This window comes from Suricata suricatta, chromosome 2 (assembly GCF_006229205.1).
Source record: "Suricata suricatta isolate VVHF042 chromosome 2, meerkat_22Aug2017_6uvM2_HiC, whole genome shotgun sequence".
NCBI classification, from domain to species: Eukaryota; Metazoa; Chordata; class Mammalia; order Carnivora; family Herpestidae; genus Suricata; species Suricata suricatta.
Window position 1 is genome coordinate 97,941,079 of NC_043701.1, and position 21,326 is coordinate 97,962,404.

General features: G+C 35.8%; 1 protein-coding gene across 1 annotated transcript in view; it reads left to right on the plus strand.

Moving 5' to 3' along the window:
• The window catches only part of STK31 (serine/threonine kinase 31), an 81,029-nt gene that overhangs the window by 11,527 nt on the left and 48,176 nt on the right, over window positions 1-21,326 (plus strand). Inside the window, exons 5-10 of the mRNA XM_029914549.1 lie at window positions 1,155-1,229; window positions 3,175-3,333; window positions 8,310-8,668; window positions 9,624-9,798; window positions 16,603-16,718; window positions 19,039-19,198. Coding sequence (XP_029770409.1) covers window positions 1,155-1,229; window positions 3,175-3,333; window positions 8,310-8,668; window positions 9,624-9,798; window positions 16,603-16,718; window positions 19,039-19,198 — 1,044 coding nt within the window. The remainder of the gene's footprint in view (window positions 1-1,154; window positions 1,230-3,174; window positions 3,334-8,309; window positions 8,669-9,623; window positions 9,799-16,602; window positions 16,719-19,038; window positions 19,199-21,326) is intronic.

A 21,326-nucleotide genomic window follows, 5' to 3' on the forward strand; every position in this document is an offset into this window, starting at 1 on the left:
CTTGAGAATAATAGTTACCCTGTTGAGAATGTATGGTTAAAATGAATGATTTAAAATGGTTATTGGGGTGCCTTATGGCTCAGTCGGTTGAGCATCCCATTCTGGTCAGTTTCACAGTTCATGGGATGAAGCCCCATGTTGGGCTCTGCACTGACAGCAGCATGGAGCCTGTTGGGATTCTTTCTCTCCCTGTTTTTCTGCCTCTCCCTTGCTCATGTGCTCTCTCTTGCTCTCTTTCCCTTGATTTCAAATAAACTTAAAAAAAAAAGAAAGTCATTATCAACCTAGGGTGATTTTGTATCCCCCACCCTCACCCCCAGGGAATATTTGGCAGTGTCTGGAGACATTTTTGGTTGCCACACTGGAGAGGGTGCTTATTGGCATGGTAGGCTAAGGGGGATGCTGCTAACTATCCTATAGTGCACAGGACAGGAGAGAGTCCCTACCCCATCTCTGTGCCAGAGAATTATCCGGTCTCAAAATGTCTGTAGTGCTGAGGTTGAGAAATTGACATGAAGTATGTAAGTTTCCCTTTGTTTTTATATTAAGAATACTTAAAATATAAGTTTAAAGTTAAGTTCAGTGTTAAGGATTTTATCTAATTTAATTTTATCCATTTAATAACACTAGAGTCCTTACATATAAAGTAAAAAGTATAAAAATCTTTCTTGGCTAGTAGGATGTACGGATCTTATGTGGTTGAGATTTAGACTTAAATGGCATGTACTTGGCATGTTTAAATTTAAGAACAATTGTACTTAAATGGTATGTACTTGGCATTGTTTATATTTTAAGAACAATTATGTCTTCAGACGTTAAAATGGCATGATTTTAAGTCTTTGATGTGTATGCCCTTGTTTTGAATTTTGTATTTTGTATCTTTTTTTTTTTTTTTTGAGAAGCAGAATTGCATTATGGACTCTGAAATCAGATTGCCTGACTTTGAATCCTAGCTTATGACTTTGGGGATAAAATGGTGAATACAAAGTATCTGCCTTTTACAGTTGTTGTGAGAATAAAATAAGTTATTATATATAAGGTGCTTATTGCCATATAGTAAGTGCTTAATAAATGCTAACAATTATTCTGATCTACTTAGCATGCTTTGAGTCATTAAAATGCCAAATAAGTTTACTTTCTTTTTCTCTTTATAGATTTATGCTGGATTATTTTCTGAAGATAAATGTTGGTACAGATGCAAAGTATTGAAAATCGTCAGTGATGAAAAGGCAGGAGCAAGTGTTCCATTTTTCCCCCTGAGTAACAGTTATTTTGGTTCCAGAATTTGATGCTTATTTAGCCCTTTATTGCTTACATGTAGTAGTACTAAAATCTGGTTCAAATGAATTTATAAATTGATTAAAACATGTTTTTTTTTTTTTTTACCTAGTGAACACAAAAGAAATGAATTGCTTAAAAAAATCCAGATTAGATTCAGGAATATCCTTCTGAATTTAAATTGTCATATAATTACTGAGGATGGCTCTCGGGTAGATTATGTAATTTGTGAGTGAGATTTGTTGACCAGTGGTTCCTTGTATTTCAGTTCTCAATCATCATGTTTGGTTCTTGCTAAGTAACTTTAAAAGTTCATTCTAATAAGACTGAGTAGGAAAAGAACATTTGATCTATCCAAAAGAAGTTTTATTTATCTTTTGCTTAGTTTATTTGCATATTGTTAATGAAGTTTGGCTTACTGCTTTATCATGCTTTGGTTAAATGTGATGAATTTTCTTTATGTTTAGCTATTTGATTTTTTTTTTTTTAAATTGTGAATGTGAGGGAGATTTTAAGGGGATTTGTGGAGATGAGATTCTGAATAGCTGTTTGGTGGCAGTTACACATTACAGGCATCTCTAGGCTTTCCTTTACTATTGTTTTCTTGTCTCTACTGGAGTTAAAATATTTTCTCAAATGTATATGTTTAAAAAAATTTTTGTTTGGTGTTTTTTAATTTATATTTGAGAGACAGAGAGAGAGACAGTGTGAGCAGGGGAGGGTTAGAGAGAGAGGGAGACACAAAATCTGAAGCAGGCTCCAGGCTCTGAGCTAGCTGTCAGCACAGAGCCCGATGGGGGGCTCAAACCCATGAACTGTGAGATCATGACCTGAGCTGAAGCTGAATGCTTAACCGACTGAGCCACCCAGGCGCCCCTCAAATGTATATGTTTTATAAAATATTTTTCTTGGTGTAAAAAGGATATGATAAGATAAAACAAGTAATGCTCAGAGTAATTAAAAAATCTATTAAAAATGATTTATTACCATCATAGGTAATGGTTTATCTTGGTGAAATAGATTTTTCTAATTAGATGTTTTTCTTACAATTTGACACCTGAAGATGATATATTGTGTTTGCTTTTGCTTTGGTTCTAACTTTTTGTTATTAAAAAAATTATTTTATGTTCTTTATTTATTTTTGAGAGAGACAGTGTGAGGAGGGGAAGGTCAAGGAGAAAGGGAGATATAGAATCTGAGGCAGGCTCCAGGCTCTGAGCTAGCTGTCAGCACAGAGCCTGATGCGGGGCTTGAACCCATGAACCTTGAGATCATGACCTGAGCTGAAGTTGGCCACTTAACCACTGAGCCACCCAGGCGTCCCTTAACTTTAGCATTTTATTTATTATTATTATTTTTTCAATTTTAGAGAGAGAGATCATGAGTGGGTGAAAAGGGCAGAGGAGGAGAGAGGGAGGAGGGGGTTGAGGGAGGGAGAGAGAGAAGGAAGAGGGTGAGAGAGAAGGGGAAGGGGGGAGATAGGGAGAATGAGAGAGATGAGAGAGAATGAAAATCTTAAACAGGCTCCACACTCATCATGGAGCCTGATGCGGGGCTCCATCTCAGAACCCTGAATTAAGACCTAAGCTGAAATCAGGGGTACTGTCTGATAGTAGTACTGTTTGATACTAGTTTAACTAGTTTGATATTACTGGTTGATACCCATTTAAGTAGTTAACTTACAGTCAAACAGAAATCACTGGAGTCTCATGAACTATGATTTTCTTTATTTTGAGGGTATTATTTGAGCTCTTGTTTCTGAATACATTTTGTCAGTTTGAGGTGGAAGACTGTCTTGATTTACAGGTAATTAACAGAGAGCAGCAAATTGGTGGTTTCTTTGGCGATGCTTAATCTAAGTTCCCTTGTGTTAGTATTTGTCTCATTTTTTCCCAGTGTCTGGTAAGATACATTGACTATGGAAATACTGAAATTCTAAGTCGATCTGATATAGTTGAGATTCCTTTGGATCTGCAATTTCCTAGTGTTGCCAAAAAGTATAGACTTTGGGGACTACAGATTCCTTCTGGCCAAGAAGTTACCCAGTTTGATCAGGCAAGTCACAGATTTTAAATATTTTTGTTAATAGAGGTAAAGCTGTGTGCTTGAAACAAAAGATAAATGTAGTTAAATTCTGCTGATTCCTTAATATAAAAGCCTGCATAAATTAGTGAAAATTATGAATTATAGAATCATTCAAAAACAATTATTTGTGCTCATCTTTGCCACGTAAACATTCGTGATGATCAGAGTGATGTGCATATGTATATATGTTTATGTAATATGAATCAATAGTTTCATCTCATGAAAATTTAAGACTCTCTTATGATGGAGAAAATGATAATACAATTATTGTTATCTTTTGCTTTTGAGAGAGTATTTATTAAATAAGAGTGATCTTTAACCTAGCCCTGGCCATAAATATCACAAAAAGTGGAGTTGTGAATTAATCAGATTTTCTCATTTTGGCAAGGATTCATACTGTATGGTATAGCAGTTGGCAGTGATGTTCTACTCTCTGGATTCTAGTTTGTATTCATTCCATTAAGTTTTGGAATAGTGACCTAAATCTGGCAAATATCTAATAGTTGCTGGGTAGTCTTAAATTCTACCTCCTTTTAAATCTCGTATGCGGTAATGATGCTCTTTTGGTGGGTGTTACTGCTGTTGAGGAGATACTATATTGCTAAGTAGTCAGGTTTTTTTTTTTTTAATTTAGTAGTTTAAATAACTTATGTGAAAAATGATTTAACTAATACCATGAGGAGTAATAAAATTCAGAAACCTCTTTACCTCTTTTTTTTTTTTTTTGAATCTTGTAGGTTGTTTGTTGGGTGTAGTTTTGTCTGCACTATAGTTACCTATAAGAAACAATTCTGTACTTCGAACTTAAGACTTTCAGAAATACAGAATATATCACAGATATTATTATAAATTGGCAGCCCTAAATTTTTGGTTTCAAATCTGAAGTTTATTATGTTTTCCTTTCCTTTAATGTAGATGTTTTGACCAAGGTAGAGGCTCATTTTGAATTTCTTACAAGCCTAGAACCCTAGATTTTTAAATTTACTGACCTTAGAATTCATCTGCTCTTACCTCATTATTTTACAAATAAAGAAATTGGCTCTAGAACAATTACATAACTTAAAGTCATAAAGCTAATTATGGCTGAGCTAAGGCTAGAGTTCAAGTCTGTTCTGTTCTCATAGTAAGATAGAAAATTTATGTAATTGAAACAAACATGAATCAAGAATTAAAGGTCATTTTTAAAAGTTGGTTTAAAAGTTGGTTTTGGAACTGAGGAATACATTTTAGTGACTGGGAATGTTTTGTATGCTTCATTGATTCTTTACAGGTGATACTATTTGTGTTTGCATGCTTCAGTTCAATAAAAAGACTATTGATTGGAGTTTAGCTAATTAGCAAACAATGTTTTCTGGGAAAAAATAGTTATCTTGAATATCGCTGCTCAAGAATCCCATGTTTACCCATTAATTTTCAGTTCAAGACTCAAATAGAATTTCCTGTATAAAGTCTTTACTAATACCCACCATCCATTCCCCTGTAGCTGTTTTAGTCACTCAGTGTATAAGGCTTGGAGAGTTGTGGGGTTTTTTCTCCCACAAGATAGTGAGTGTGTAAAGATAAGACTCGCAGTAGAGACAAGTATTGTATTCATTTTTGTATGCCTGATCTCCCTGTTCTTGCCTGATAAGTGTTGGATAAGCATCCAGTTTATCTAGCATTTGACCAAATGAATAGTAGAGATTTAGAGACACACACACACACTTCCAGAGGGTGATCTAGGCACTAAAATACCTTCAGTACATTTTAAACTAGTACTTACACCCATGTTATAATACAGTTAAAATTGATACTCAGAGTAGTGGTTACAAATGCTGACACACAGAAGATTTATGCCCTAAATGCCTTCCTTTAAAAAAAAATTTTATGTAGAGTCAGGTGCGAGAGTATGAGTTAAGAAAAAATAACTTCTCCAATACTGGAAACTTTGGTTTTGGGATCTAGGAGCACGTCAATCTGGGAATCAAATATGACCCAAGCATTGGTATCTGTGGCCTGGACTTCTTTCTGGTGCTGGGTAGGCCAGGTTTCAGCATCGCAGACAAGAAGCGCAGGACAGGCTGCACTGGGACCAAACACAGAACCAGCAAAGAGGAGGCCATGCGCTGGGTCCAGCAGAAGTATGATGGGATCATCCTTCCTGGCAAATAAATTCCCATTTCGATCCAAAAGGCCAATAAACACTGTTCAGTGAAATGAAAAAAAAAAAAAAAGAGAGGTAGAGATTAGAATTTGGGTGTAACAGATTAAAGGTCTTTTTGCCTATTTTCTAATATATATAATATATTTAATATGTCCAGATTAGGTAGATTAACGTAGAAAAGAAGTTATGCTTTCTTGTTTCTGAATAAAGCTTACCAGTTTGGGAAACAGAATGAAACCTGTCTTAGAAAAATGACATCATCTTTTTAATCATTGAAAGCTCTAAAACAATGTTCTAAACAATGTTCTGAAACAATGACCAGATTTATTTAACACATAAATCTTATGCCTTTTAAATATCTAAGTATGTTTCGAAAATAAATATATCTCTTTCCAACATGCAATATTTAATTGGAACTGTAACACATTTCTCACTATAAAAATTAAATATTTGATGTTTAAAAAAGAATATGTAGAATATGTCTTTATGGGAAATTACAATGTTAAAATACCCATGTATCATCTATTGGGTCATTCTTTTTGTTAGTTAGAATTTAGGAGAACTTTGATTTTATTCCTAGTTTAGGGTTCTGTCTTTGTGATTATATATGATTTAGGGGCAATTTTGTTGAACAGCTAATTATGATTGGCAGCTATAACTGAAAGGAATTTGACTTCAGAGAAAATCTAAAAATCAGATTTTTGCATAAAATATTCTAAGCAAGGAATAGTATACCTTTGGAGCATTCAGCTTTAGGTAATTGGAACTTTTGTACAAAGTAGATTATTTCTATTTAAATCTGTATGTTGCCCAAAGATAGAGTTACTTGATACTAAGAATTCTACATATTTCAGTAATAATTTTCAGACACTGTCACTTCCATTAATGTTGGTTAGAAGTGGAAGTTGTACTTGATTTTATTTTTATTAAAATTTTTTTTCTTAATGTTTGTTTATTTTTAAGAGAGAGAGACAGAGAGACGGAGCATGAGTGAGGGAGGGGCAAAGAGAGATGAAGACACAGAATCCAAAGTAGGCTCCAGGCTCTGAGCTTTCAGCACAGAGCCTGATACAGGGCTTGGACTCCCGAACTGTGAGATCATGACCTGAGCTGAAGTCAGACGCTTAACCCACTGAGCCACCCAGGTCCCCCAGGTTGTACTTGATTTTAGATAGATTTTCAGCGTAAAGGATTTAAAAAGGGATTTTGAATGAAAGAGATCAATCCAAAAATATATTCTGGTTGATGAAAATCTTAATCTGATATATTTCTATGAGTTGTATTTTGAGTTTGTTAGCTTTGCTTGCTTGATCTCTTTTGTTGGTGATGCCTTTTTTTTAAACGTTTATTTGTTATTTTGAGAGAGAGAGAGAGCAGTGGAGGGCAGAGAGAGAATCCCAAGCAGGCTCTGCACTGTTAGCACAGGGCCTGACATGGGGCTCGATCCTATGAACTGTGAGATCATGACTGGAGCCTAAATCAAGAGCCAGACGCCCAACCAACCTAGCCACCTAGGTGCTCCTCATTTGTTGGGGATGCCTTCTGAACCATCTTTGCTATCTATATTGGTATTCTTGGTAAGTTCAAGCCTCTCATGATGTGTGTATTTAAAATTTTTATGGTTTGAAAATTTTATAAAACCTGTGTTTTTATAAACTTAAAATACTTTGTAATTTGGTTTGTGGATTAAAAAAATTTTTTTTTGGATGCTTGATGATCCTTGAGCATGTATAGTTTGCCTTCCTCTGCCCTTTCAGATATATTCTTCTATGTGCAGGGTTTCTTAACTTGGAGTTAAAATGTATCACAGTGAAATCGTTTTCTCTGTAATCTTGTGTATTTTATGCATTTAAAAACATTTTTCTGAGAGGGATTCCGAAAGATTCATCAGCCTGATAAAGGAGCCCATGGCACAGAAAAGGTTAAGAACTCCTACACTGGTATTGCTTTTACTCTTTATAATAACTGTTTAGTTTAAGAAGAGAAGATAGTTACTCTCTACCAATGTTATTTAGTTTCTTGGACCTTTTATTCTTTCTGTTCCTCCTCTTCTTCCTTGGACATTGAAAATTTTTCTTTTCCCTCCTCCTCCTTTGCTTCTTCCTCTTTTTTTACTTAAATATGGCCAGCTCATATATTCTAGATTTTAGTTTGGTCTTTGTGCTCTTGTACCTGGATTATTACTGGTATTATTATCACTATTGTCTTACTTTAAAACCAGAGTATCTAAATCTTTTTTTTTTAAGATTTTTATTTTTAAGTAATCTCTGCACCCAACCCCTCAACCCCAAGATCAAGAGACACACACTCCACCCACTGAGCTAGCCATGCACCTCTAACCAGAGTACCTAATTCTGCCTTTAAAATTATTTTCAAAGTTTTGTTGACTTTGAGCCCCTTTTCTAGATACCAGAATTCATTTTTATGTGCTGTATTCCTCAAGACACCATTTCATTTCATTGGGGCCAGAATGGTCAACACAGTCTGCTTGGTTTAAAACAACTATTCTAGGGTATTTCATTGGTACACATTTAAACATTTAAAATTTATAGATATGGCTGCCTATACAGGTGTTCTGCTTCTGGAAAGGCAGATTTTATTAAGTGTGTAATTGGGATATATTCATACATGCAGAAATATATTTGTATATAGTCACCAACAAGATAAGACTACTTTTATAGAGATTTCAGAATGGAAGAAGTATGATTGTTTGAGAAACTGGGTAGAAACAAAATACATGCAGAGAAACATGTTGGTATAGTTGGTTTACCTTTTTTTCTTTTCCCCTCCCCATCTTTCTTAGGGCAGAACCTTTCTGGGGAGCTTGATTTTTGAAAAGGAGATAAAAATGAGAATTAAAGCAATCTATCAAGATGGAACAGTTATTGCTCAGGCTGAGTATGGCAGTGTGGACATAGGGGAAGAAGTGGCTAAGAAAGGATTTGCGGAAAAATGCAAACTTAATTCCAGCACTAACATCTGTGAGGAAAAAAAATCAGAACCTGGTCAGCTTGTCCTCAGGAACCTGAAAAGCCCAATTCCTACATGGGGACACAGATCGAACCAGTCAGCGTTTAGCCGACCAAAGGGGCGTTTAAGTGGGAGGATGACTCTTGACTTCAAGAATGAAAATGATGCAGGAAATCATGTGACATTTCCACAGTAAGATTGTCGTGGGGATTTTAGTCTTACCTAGTTTCTAATTCATGGTAGAAGCTCTTGTCATAGTAGAACTCAAAGCTTATGTTTTGGAGTCCTCCTCTCTTTGTTAGTGATTTTGAAGAATGATACTCATTTCTATTTTTCTCAAACATGTATTCCTCTCTGTTTTAGCAGGAATATATTTATTAAAAGCCTCTTTGAAAGAAAAATCATTTCTCAGTTGTTTAAAGTTCACATACCAACTTCTCATACTAATTTTTTTGAATATGTTTATCAAAAATAAAAACCTGTTCCTAAATCTGAATTATTCAAGCAGGATCAGAATTTCAGTTAAACTTTGAAGTTTTCCTATGACTTTAGGCATATTGTAATGAGTTTCAGGGAATTGCTTTTCCTTTTTAAGAAAAGAGAAACTCTTTGTTCTTCCTGCAATAACTTACTGTGATGAAATTTGATTATTATAAAGGGAATTCACTTTTTAGATAATTTTGAATTATAAACTCAAAGCAGAAAGCCAGATTTAATGTTTTTAAGTATCACAACCATTTATATACTTCTGTGTCATGATCCAAGCCATGATGCTGTGTCTTGGGCGATATAGTTGTTTTTTGGGATCTCAAAACTAAACTGTCAGCTGGAGTGGGGGAGGAGAAATTGGAAGAAACTGGTATAGGCTGTCCTTTACTGTATTTGCTTGAGTTGACATTGCTATAAGGAATTTGGAATATATTTGAATGTTGGCCTTGTTCTTAAAGTATGACCTTAGTTCTAAAACCTAGTTTGCATTAAAATATTTTATAATGTTGAACTAGATAAAGATTTTAAATTAGTTTTCAAAATTAACCTAAGATATATTATGGTATATAAAAAGTCCAGGATGATTTAGTTTATATTTATGATCTCTGTCAGTCTTATACAGTTTGGTTTTTAAAATGAGTGAATTTGTTTTTAATAGGGAAAGTTTGGCTGTTGGAGACTTTAATTTAGGGTCTAATGTCAGCCTGGCAAAAATTAAGCAGGACCAGAAACTAATTGAAGAAAATGAAAGGCTTAAAACAGAGAAGGAGATTCTTCTTGAAAGTTATAAAACTTTAGAATCCAAAGTACAACAGACCATCCAGGAGCTGCAGGTATGTTTGAAAGACTAATTATTAATTTCTTGTTTATATTTCCTTTTATGTTTTTTAAAAAAACTTTTAACTATGAGACATTTCAAACATTTCAGAATTGAATAATTAATCTTTGTGTACTCATCACTTATAATTATTAAACACATGGGCAATTTTTTAAAAAAATATCTATACTTCCTGAGTTATTTTATTTTTTTAAGCTTATTTAAAGCTTTTTTTAAGCTTATTTAAAGCTTATTTTTTTAAGCTTGTGCAGAGAAAGCACAAGCAAGGGAGGAGCAGAGAGGGAGGGAGAGAGAGATTCCAAGCAGGCTCTGCATTGTTAGGTCTGAGCCACCCAGGCACTCCCCCCTGAGTTATTTTAAAGCAAACCCCATTTATAATATTCTACTATATATGTTTTAGTATGTATCGCTAGTTGAAAATAATTACAAAAAAGACAACAATCATACTGTTCAAGCTTAAAAATTAACCATCATCACTTGATATCTTTTAAGACCCATTGTTCAGATTTCTTGGATTGTTCTATGAATGTCTTTTAGTTTCTTCCAATCAGGATCCTAGTCAGGCCTATGCATTGCATTTTGAATGATAAATCTCTTTAAATTGCTTAATCTGCATCCTTGTGTTGCCTTAAGAGGCTCCTTTATCTCCATGTATTTCCTTTTATGGTAGTTAGATCTCAAGGTTTGCTTAGATTCGGGGCATTTTTTTCCCCTGACTACTGTGTATTTTTCATGTATGTACATTTTTTCTGAAACTAAATGTGGTATTCCAACACTGTCCAGTTCACTATCATCAGCTGGATGTTCTACATTTCATTTGTGACACTAAATACCAGCAGTTGGCATAGACTCCACAAATTAAGGACTCAGTCTCGTAACTTTTACTTCAGATACCAGCCACAATTACGTCCCCCAGCTACCTCACTTCTGCCTATAAATTGAGGGTTCCTATGATCTGTACTCCCTTTGTACAGTACTTCACTGAAGCAACTCACAGAATTCAGGAAAGTGCTATACTTATGATTACAGTTTTGTTATAAAGGATATAATGCAGGAGCAACCAAACAAAAGGAAGAGATGCATCCAGGACGTTGTGATGAAGGTGGAGGTGGGGTAGGGGAGCAAGGGTGTCTTAGCCTGCCACTCTCCCAGCACACTGGTTTGTTCACCAATCTGGAAGTTCCTTAGGATCTGATGATTATTCTTCTTCTTATTATTGTTATTATTATTATTTTTAAGTGTATTGGCAGGGGAGGGGCAGAGAGAGACTGGGAAAGAGAATCCCAAGCAGGCTCAATGCTTTCTGCGCAGAGTGGGGCTCGATCCCTGAACCGTAAGATCATGACCTGAGCTGAAACCAAGAGTCAGATGTTTAACTGACTGAGCCATCAGGCATCCCTGGATTTTTTTGGTTTGTTTTTTGTTTTAATCAGGGTTTCATTAGGCTTGAATGATTAAATCAATGGTCAGCATTGGTAACAACTGAATTTTCAGCCATTAAATCTATTAACCCATATCCATAGGGAGCTCTGTCTCATAAATCTATAACTCTTGGGTTCTATCCATTATAAATACTAATCTTTTATCTAGGGACACCCTCCTAAGGGCATTTCAGAGATAAGATCTCTTCTTCTTAGAAAATAGTCTGTGTTCTTTAGAAGTCTAGTTAGACAAGGATATTAATCACCTGCCTTTTATTTCTTTTCTCTGATTGTGTTCCTCTGTCCCCTATGAAGAGTGTAAATGGATTACAGGCTGTTTACTTTACCTACTCAAGATTAAAAATGTTTAGTTCAACTTCAGCAAGTTCCTTGGTGCCTCTTTACATTCTGTTCTCTTCCTCCTGCCCAAGGCAACCACTGTTCTGATTTATATCACCTTAGTTTAATTTTCCTGGTTCTATACTTTATGTAAATGGAATCTTCTGATATATATTCTGCTGTGTCTGGCTTCATTCACTTAACATATTGTTTGTAAGATTTATCTATGTTTTGTATATTAGAAGTTTGTTGATTTTTTTTATTGCAGAGTAGCATTCCAGTGTAATATACCACAGTTTGTATTTAGGTTTATTTCTGGTTTTTAGTTGTTATGAATAAAACCACTGTGTGCTTACTTTTGTACAGCTCTTTTTGTGGACATAGGAATTCAGTTATCTTGGATTACAGAGATTCTTTCCTCAACCATGTCCAGTCTACTGATGATAAGTGCATCAAAATGGTTCATTTTTGCTATAGTGTTTTTGATGTTTAGCATTTCTTTTTGTTTCTTTCTTAGAATTTCCATCTCTGTGTTTATACTGCCTCTCTGTTCTTGCATGCAGTCTACTTTATGGATTAGAGTCCATAGCGTATTAATCATATCATGTTTAAAATTTCTGGCTTGACAATTCGAGTATCTATCCATGCCATGTCTGTGTCTGATTCTGATTCTTGCTTTATTTCTTTCAAATGTGGTTTTTTGTCTTTTACTGTATACTGTAATTTTTTCTTGGGTAGCTGGGCATGATGTCCTGAGTAAAGAGATTTGTTTTAATAAGGCCTTTAGTAATGTGATAAGACGTGGGTGAGGAAGGAGCATTATATAGTACTCTGTCTCTGGACTATGAATTCCACACAAGTTTCTTTCCTCTCACCCTCTCCCAACCCCTTTAGGTAGGACAGGGTGCCTAGAGTGGGCCAGAGTTGGGTATTTCCATTCCCTCAGGTTACTTAGCCTCTGATAAAATCCCAGCAAGTTAGACTTGGTTTAAGTAGTTTTCATGAGGGCAGATATTGCTAAGAACAGAATACTCTGGCATATTTCAAAATGGTTCATTCCCCCTTTCCCTGTTGGGAGCTTACGGGGACTTTTCTTTTATATTTATATTGTGAGAACTTGGTAGAGAACCTGGTAGAGATTCACAGAACAGATGGGCATCCTGATGACTGGGTCTGCCTGAAGTTTTTAACTCTGAGTTGTTCATCCTGAGCCTTCAGCATTTGTCAGTTAAAGCTGAGATTTACCTACCCCAGACTGCTTCCCTCAGAAGTTTCTGCTCTAGTTAAGTTTGTAAATGGTTTTTATTTGCCTGTCTCTCTAGTTTTGGGGGTAGCAGTTTTTCTGCCCTGTGACCTCACCTCTTGTAAAGATTCAAGACTTGTTGCTGTTTCAGTTTTTTCAGTTTTTTACTTGTTAAGATGGTGTGGTGACTTTCAGGCTTTTTACATGTTGGACCAGAAATGTGAAGTTTTTCGTGTTTTCAAAGAACTAATGTTTGGATCTCTTGGTTAAAAATATTTATTTTTATTTTTGAGAGAGAGACAGCATGAGCAGAGGAGGGGCAGAGAGAGGGAGACACAGAATCTGAAGCAGGCTCCAGGCTCTGAGCTGTCAGCACAGATCCCGATGTGGGCCTGAGCCCATGAACCATGAGATCATGACCTGAGCTGAAGTTAGACACTTAACCAACTGAGTCACCCAGGCATCCTGGATCTCTTGTTTTTTTTAACTTATTATTTCTTTTGTAGCTTAGTGATTTCTTTGCTTTATGATTGTCTTCCTCTTTAATTTGCCCATCTAGCATCTTTAGATGGAAATTCATATCATTGTTTGCATATTTTGTTCCTTTTATTTAAAGTACTTCCTTTTAAAAAAAATTAAAAAATTTTTAAATCTTTATTTATTTTTGAGACAGGGGGAGAGAGAGAGAGAGTGCAAGCAGAGGAGGAACCGAGAGAGAGGGAGACACAGAATCCAAAGCAGGCTCCAGGCTCTGAGCTGTCAGCACAGAGCCCAATGCAGGGCTCAAACTGCGAGATCATGACCTGAGCTGAAGTCAGACACTTAACTGACTGAGCCATCCAGGTGCCCTGAAAGATACTTCCTTTTAAGCACCGCTTTATTTGTAGCCCACAGATTTTGATAATTTGTTTTTATTAAGCATCTTTAATTTTTATTTATTTATTTTGCTAGCTATGTGATTTAAAAAGATTTTTAAGAATGTTTATGTATTTGAGAGAGAGAGAGAGAAAGAGAAAGAAATCTGAGCAGGGAAAGGACAGGGAGAAGGAGACACAGAATTGAAAGTAGGCTCCAGGCTCTGAACTGTTGAACTCACAAGCTGTGAGATCATGATGTGAGCTAAAGTCAGACAACTCAACGAACTGAGCCACCCAGGCGCCTCTAAACATGTTTTAAAAAAGTTTTTGTGATTTTTTCATGAATTATATTGCCTAATTAAAACATTTTTTTTGATGTTTTCTATTTCTTTTTGAGAGACAGAGAGAGACAGTGGGAACAGAGGAGGGTCAGAGAGAGAGGGAGACACAGAATCTGAAGCAGGCTCCAGGCTCTGAGCTAGCTGTCAGCACAGAGCCCGACATAGGGCTCGAGCCCACGGACCGTGAGATCATGAGCTGAGCCGAAGCCGGACGCTCAACCAGCTGAGCCACCCAGGTGCCCCATGTTGCCTAATGTTAACATACTTGGAGATTTCATCCCAATTAATTTGGGGGCAATAGCCAGTTAATTTCTTGGTGTCAGAGAGGATACTTTATGATTTCAGTTCTTTTAAATTTATTGTGATTTGCTTTATTACCCAGCATATAGTTTGTCTTTGGAAATGCTCCTTGTACTTTAAAAAAATTATGTATTCTATAGTTGTTGGGTAGAGTGTTTTATAAGTGTTAGGTAGGTCAAATCAGTTGATAGTATTGTTAAAGTCTTTTGTATCCTGACTGATTTTCTGTTTATTTGTCTGATCCATACCCAAGGAGGAGTTTTGAAATCTCCAAATATTATTGTGGTTTTGTCTGTTTCTTCTTTTTTGTTAAGTTTTATTTTGTGAATTTGAAACTTTGTTATTAATTGCATACACATTTAGGATTGTTGTGTCTTCCTGATGAATTGATTTCTCTTTATGCAGTGTCCCTGGGAATGCTTCCTATAGTCTGCATTGCCTGATATTAATATAGCCATGTTGCACGTTTTCCATCGTTTAATTTTTATATGTCTCTTTATGTCTAATAAGTGTGTCTTGGGAGCAGCATTATAGTGGAGTGTAAGCTTCTTCATCGAGATTAATAATCTCCTATCTTTTACTTGGAATGTTTAGGTAATTTTCATTTAATGTAATTATTGATGTGGTTGGGTTTAAATTTGATTTATTTTCTGTTTGTCTTATTGTCTTAAAAACCATACTCATTGTTTTTAATCTGATTTCTATGTTTTTTTTAAACAAGTGGATTAATATGTGCAAGATGTTTGAGAAACAGTTTAATTTTATAGTTGTTTTAGATCTAAATTCTTTCCCTTGTATTTTATAGTTCTCAACCACATATAATTCATTAGCAGTTTGTGTTAAAGATTTGTTTTAATGTAGTCTTTGTAAAACATTAAGCACATTTTCAAGGATTTAACAGCTTTTTATTTTCCCACTCCTATTTCTTACATTTATGCAATTTTGGAGTAATTATAAGAAAAATTCCAATAGATATAAACAGAATTAAGAACAGACATAACTGGGGCGTGTGGGTGGCTCAGTCAGTTAAGCGTCCGGCTTCGGCTAAGGTCATGATCTTGTGGTTTGTAGGTTCGAGCCTCGCGTCGGGTTCTGTGCTGACGGCTTGCTCAGAGCCTGGAGCTAGCTTCAGATTCTGTGCATGCCTCTTTCTCTGACCCTCCTCTGCTTGTGCTGTCTGTCTCTAAAATAAAGAAAAAAGAAAAAAAAAGAACAGACATAACTGATTCTTCATGGTCATTCTACTCAACAAGTGGGAAAAGAGGGCATGAGCATACTTGAGTGTAGGATACTAGTAATAAGCACTCAGTATTATGCTGGTTCTCTCTTTTTATTTAACTGAAGGATTGGAGAGAATGTGAGGACTGAAGAGCATGTTGCTCAAATACTGAGTAAAATTTCTATGTTTAACGGTGTAATATTTGGTTTGTAGTGTAATTGGAATAAAACAGCCAGGTCTTTATCCGTATTACTGCTCTGTATATTATTTTGGACAATTATGGTAGACATGTATTTGAGATACCACTAAGAATCAGGGAGTTTAAAAATCTAGTTTGGGGGTGCCTGGGTGGCTCAGTCAGTTGAGCCTCCAACTTCGGCTCAGGTCAGATCTCACGTTCATGGGTTCAAGCCCCACGTTGGGCTCTGTGCTGACCGCTAGCTCAGGGCCTGGAGCCTGCTTCCAGTTCTGTATCTCCTTCTCTCTCTGCCCCTCCCCCTCTCATGCTCTGTCTCTCTCTGTATCAAAAATAAATAAAACAAAAAAATTTTTAAGAATCTAGTTTGGGTCAAGGAAGTAATGTTTTTAATTCTTTTGTAATGTAGGATGACCTGTAATTTTGTCAGAAAATAAGTTATCGTTGATAATCATTTGGTTTTTATAGGGATGTTTTACTTATCTTTTTGAAATTAAAGTATTAAGACGTATTATATGAAATTTGTTTCTATTTGATTTATTAGGATGAATCCTAATCTGATTCAGTGAATGAGTTCCTAATCTGTGTGAAGGCAGGAGCCTGGGATATATTATCTTTTTCAGATCCCAAATAATAGGGAAGTCAGTTGTCCTCTGACTTAACATTAAAAAAAATTATTTTTAAGTAATCTCTATGCCCAAAGTGGGACTCAAACTCATGAACCTAAGATAAAGAGTTGCATACTCCACCAACTAAGCCAGATAGGTGCCCCCCCCAATTTTTTAACCTTTAAAATTTTAGTTATGCCTTAAAATCATTTAAGTGACAGTAGAAATAGTTTCCTGTTTGAGACTCACTAAGATGTGCTTATTTTTTGTTACAGCAAGAGAAAGCGACTACCATGGATTTGACTAAACATTTAGAAAGCACTCTGAAGACTTGTGTAGGTACCAGAATGAAAAATCTGGCAGCTAAGGTTGAAATACTGAAAGAAATTAGGTGAGTTTTTAAAGAAGGATAATTTAAAATAATTGCTAATTTGTTAGTGTTTTATTTATATTATATGCCCACCATCTTTGTTTTAAAAGTTAATCTTTATATTTTTATGCCTCAGAGAGAAACTAAAAACTGCTGAATTGAATTTTAGTATTTTTGTCAGCATTCCTCTGTCACTACATGGAGTTACATTCTTTTATTTTTTTTTTTTTGAATGTTTATTATTTAGTTTTTGAGAGAGAGAGAAAGAGAGCACCACAGACACAGAATCTGAAGCAGGCTTTATGCTTGGAGCTGTCAGCACAGAGTTCGACACTGGTCTCGTACTCATCAACTGTGAAATCATGATCTGAGCCAAAGTCAGACGCTTAACCAACTGAGCCACCTAGCCGCCCCACATGGAGTTATATTCTAAAGTAATCTATAAGAGTGAAATTAAAAAATTAACACAAGTTTAAGTGATAGTTTGATGGGAAACTACTAACTCCAGTTGGGATTCTTGGTGTTATTTTCAGGCTTACACTGAAACTAAAGATTTCAGTAATTTATTTTTATTTTTATTTTTTAATGTTTCATTTATTTTTGATTGAGAGACAGATTGCAAGTGGGGGAGAGGCAGAGAGAGAGGGAGACACAGAATGTGCACCAGGCTCCAGACTCACCAAATGCTGACAGGTCAGAGCCTGAGTTGGGGCTTGAACTCACAGACTGCGAGATTATGACCCAAGCCGAAGTTGGGCACTTAACTGATTGAGTCACCCAGATGCCCCATCGATTTCAGTAGTTTTAATATTTAATAATACTCTATCTAAAGAAAGGAAAAGTGGTTTTCAAACAGCCAGAAGAAACATAGTCTTCATGGAGTCAGAAGAGAAGAAATTGGTTAGCAAGTCTTGTATACAGTTTATTAGGCATTTCTCAGACTGTATATGATTTATGTAGGTATTTTATATTAATAGAGAATTGCTTTATTGTTGGTTAGGATAATTTGTCACCCTCTTCTGGAATGTGGGAAAAAACAGGTCTCTAGACAACTTAGTTCCCTTTCCATGCTCTGCAAAGAATTTAAATCAGTTATTCATTTTCTCATGTACTTTGAAACACTAAAAAGATGGTGACCTGACTTAATGCTATGTGTTGGTGTTTTGTCCAGTAGAGATTTATATACTCCAATATAAATCCATCAATTGGCATCTGGTTTATAAGCCTTTAGATCGAGTAATTTTATCCTTCCAGACTCTTATCAACTTTTGATGCACTACCAAAAATTAAGTGGCTACATTGACACAGTTGCAAGACAGACTTAGGACCAAAATAATCCAATATATTTTAATCCATCTTTGAGGAAATAATGTGCTGTTATAATGGTGGCAGTCTAGTTGGAAACTAGAGAAAAGAATACAAATGGGCCTCATTGGTTTTGCTAACTGGCCTGCTTTGTTTCTCCAAGTGTTTTTTTTTCTTTTTTTAATTCCACAAACGCTAGCCTGCTTATTAGGGTACAAGGACTATGTGGCTGTAGTCTTGATAAGGAAGATTGGCTAAGTCTAACATTTTTAAGGAAGTATTCAGAAATCCAACTGTAGACCAGAATTGAAGGTCTGTTTGATATTTCAAGTTCTATAGACTTTCGAAGTTGTCCTTTATGTAAAGGTTTTTTAACAAGTTTTATTTGCTCTTTTTCTCAATAAAATATTTTTAATTTTTTAATGTCTATTTATTTATTTTGAGAGAGAGAGAGCATGTGCATGTGAGCAAGGGGCAGAGAGAGAGGGAGAGAGAGAAAATCCCAAACAGGCTCCACTCTTTCAGGGCAGAGCCTGATGTGGGGCTCAGTCTCCTCAACTGAACAGTGAGCTCATGACCTGAGCCAGAATGAAGAATCAGTTGCTTAACTGACTGAACTACCCGGTGCACCTCAATCAAATATATTTTTAATTAGAAGTTATACCAATTATTTATTATTTTATATAAGGTTTAAAAAATACTTTTTGTGTTAATGTTGTATGTAGTTACTTTAGACCATTATTATTTAAGTGTAACTGTTCCCACATCAATTGAAAACAATTTTTAATGTTTGTTTATGTTTAATATTTATTTATTTTTGGTGGGGAGAGAGAGACAGAGTTCAAGCGGGGGAGAGGCAGAATCTGAAGCTGGCCCCAGGCTCCGAGCTGTGGACAGAGCCCGATGCGGGGCTTGAACCCATGAACCATGAGATCATGACCCGAGCCAGAGTTGGACACTTAACTGACAGAGCCACCCAGGTACCCCCAACTTAAAAATGTTTGATCTTTTCCTTTTTGCTTTTGTTTTTAAATAGACGTGTCAACATCAACGTTCGTTTTGGAAATGACCTTTCAGATGCTTTGCGAGTGTTAGATGAAGAGTGCTTTACTAACCCAGCTTCTTTGACTGAATTAGAGAGAATTTGGACAGAATACAACCTTGCGCAGGAGAACATACAAACTTGTGAAAATATGGTAGGTCAAGAATTTTTTTTCTATTGTGGTTTTATTTGTTGAATGTAAGGAGATATCTTTTGACAAAGAAGAAGGGTTGTAGATACTATAGTGATACTTTCCATGAAATACTTAGTTTTTACAGCATCTTCATATTAGTAATTTGATTTCTTTTATACTATCCAAAAAAGTAGGATAGATAATGGGGACTGGATAGTGTCAGTAAAATCTTCACTCCTTTTGTATGAGAATTTGACCTTTGGATAATTCTCTGTTCCCTTGGTAATTTGATAAAATGATAATTCAGTCATGTTACTAGTGTAGGTAAAAAGAACTCCATAGTTGGTAATTTATATCTGGACTTGAGGAGCTATAAAGTACTAAGAATTGGAAGTGGGGATACCATCCTTGAGAGATCTTGGAAGCTGTGCCCATAAAAGATGGTGGCTTTTGAGGGGAGTAAAGCTTGTGAGGCAGGGTGGCTTTGACACTTGCTAATGTGTCTTGTTTTTGGGTCTGAGTGGTGTGTTCTCAGCTTCAGTATTCAACTCTGCCTTACTGTTAAAATTATCAAAGCACTGCTTGTTTAGAGGTGGTTATTTGTAGGGAGGGGAGGAGTGTGGAGAGTGGATTATTTCCTATGAATTCTTTATTAGCATAGGTACAAGTGTATTTATTTCCTCTCACAGTTTTCTTTAGTTTATCATATTGAGCTGAACCGAACTCCTTGTTTTTCATGTAAAGATGTTCACCACAGTCCTAGTTTTCCTAAGTACCTGTAAGCTCTGTACTTGGATTTGAAGTCCTATCATAAGCATTGGTGATTTCTGCCTCTGGGGACTGTACCCTGAAAGTCTTACTACCAGCTCATACCTGGGTGGCCCAGTTGGCCACCTCGCTGGCTCTCAGTTGAGAATGAATAGAATCACTAGGCCTTTGGAAATACTGGGGATATTTAATTTGGAGAAGGGATTATATTGGTGTCATTTTACATATTAGACCCTAACTGATTAATTCTGATTATGGAAGGGAAAAAAAAGGGACAGAAGCAAGAAGTTTTGAATCTCTATGAAACACAGGTAATGTCAATAGGTACTTTGTAAACATATTCATACACTTGCTTCTAAAAGGACATTTTTGCTCTTATTTTATAAATGAGGAAATTGAGGCCCACGTAGTTTAAGGAAATTGCTGAAGATTACATAGTTCTAAGTGTTAATATGGAATTTGAACCCAGGTATGTCTGAATACAAAGTATATTTATTCTCTCCCCATTTAAGCTGTACCATCAATATTAAAATAATTCATGGTGTATTTTATGTAATAAGATGAATAAGAACTGTTTTTTAATTTTTGTTTTGTCTTTTCTGGTTTGAGCATAGGACAGTGATTCAGGACAGAGAGGAAGAGGGCCTAATGTAGCGCCAGGGCTTAGTATTCTAGTAGAACAAATGTGATTTTTTTTTAAAGCAGGTATTTGTTTCTGCTTATTGCTATTATTTCAGGACTTAATTTTAGGCTTCATTGCCCTAAAGCTCATTTGATAGGTTGAAGAGTGGATTATTGGATAAATACAGAGTCATAACTGCCACTCAAAGTTGTCATTTTATTTCCCTTATTGAACTTAATTTGGGCCTTGGTATTATTATTTTCATTTATCTATTTATTGTGTGTATTTTTTTAAACATTTATTTATTATTATGATAACAGAGACAGAGCATGGGCAGGGGAGGGGCAGAGAGAAGAGGAGACACAGAATCTGAAGCAGGCTCCAGGCTCTGTGCTGTCAGCATAGAGCCCAACACAGACTTGAATCCACAAACTGCAAGATCATGACCTGAGCTGAAGTCGGATGCTTAACCGACTGAGCCACCCAGATGCCCCATGTTGTGTGTATTTTTGATGAAGAGATTCTTTTCTTTAGTCTATAGAGCTATAAAATGGTCTGATTGGGCTTACACAAAAAAGAATATTCTAACATCCAAGCTTAAAAAGTTTTTCTTTTAATGTTTGTTTATTTTTGAGAGAGAGAGAGAGAGACCGAGAGACAGAGAGCATGAAGGGGTGGGGCAGAGAGAGAGGGAGACACAGAATCAGAAACAGGCTCCAGGCTCTGAGCTGTCAGCACAGGGACCGATACGGGGCTTGA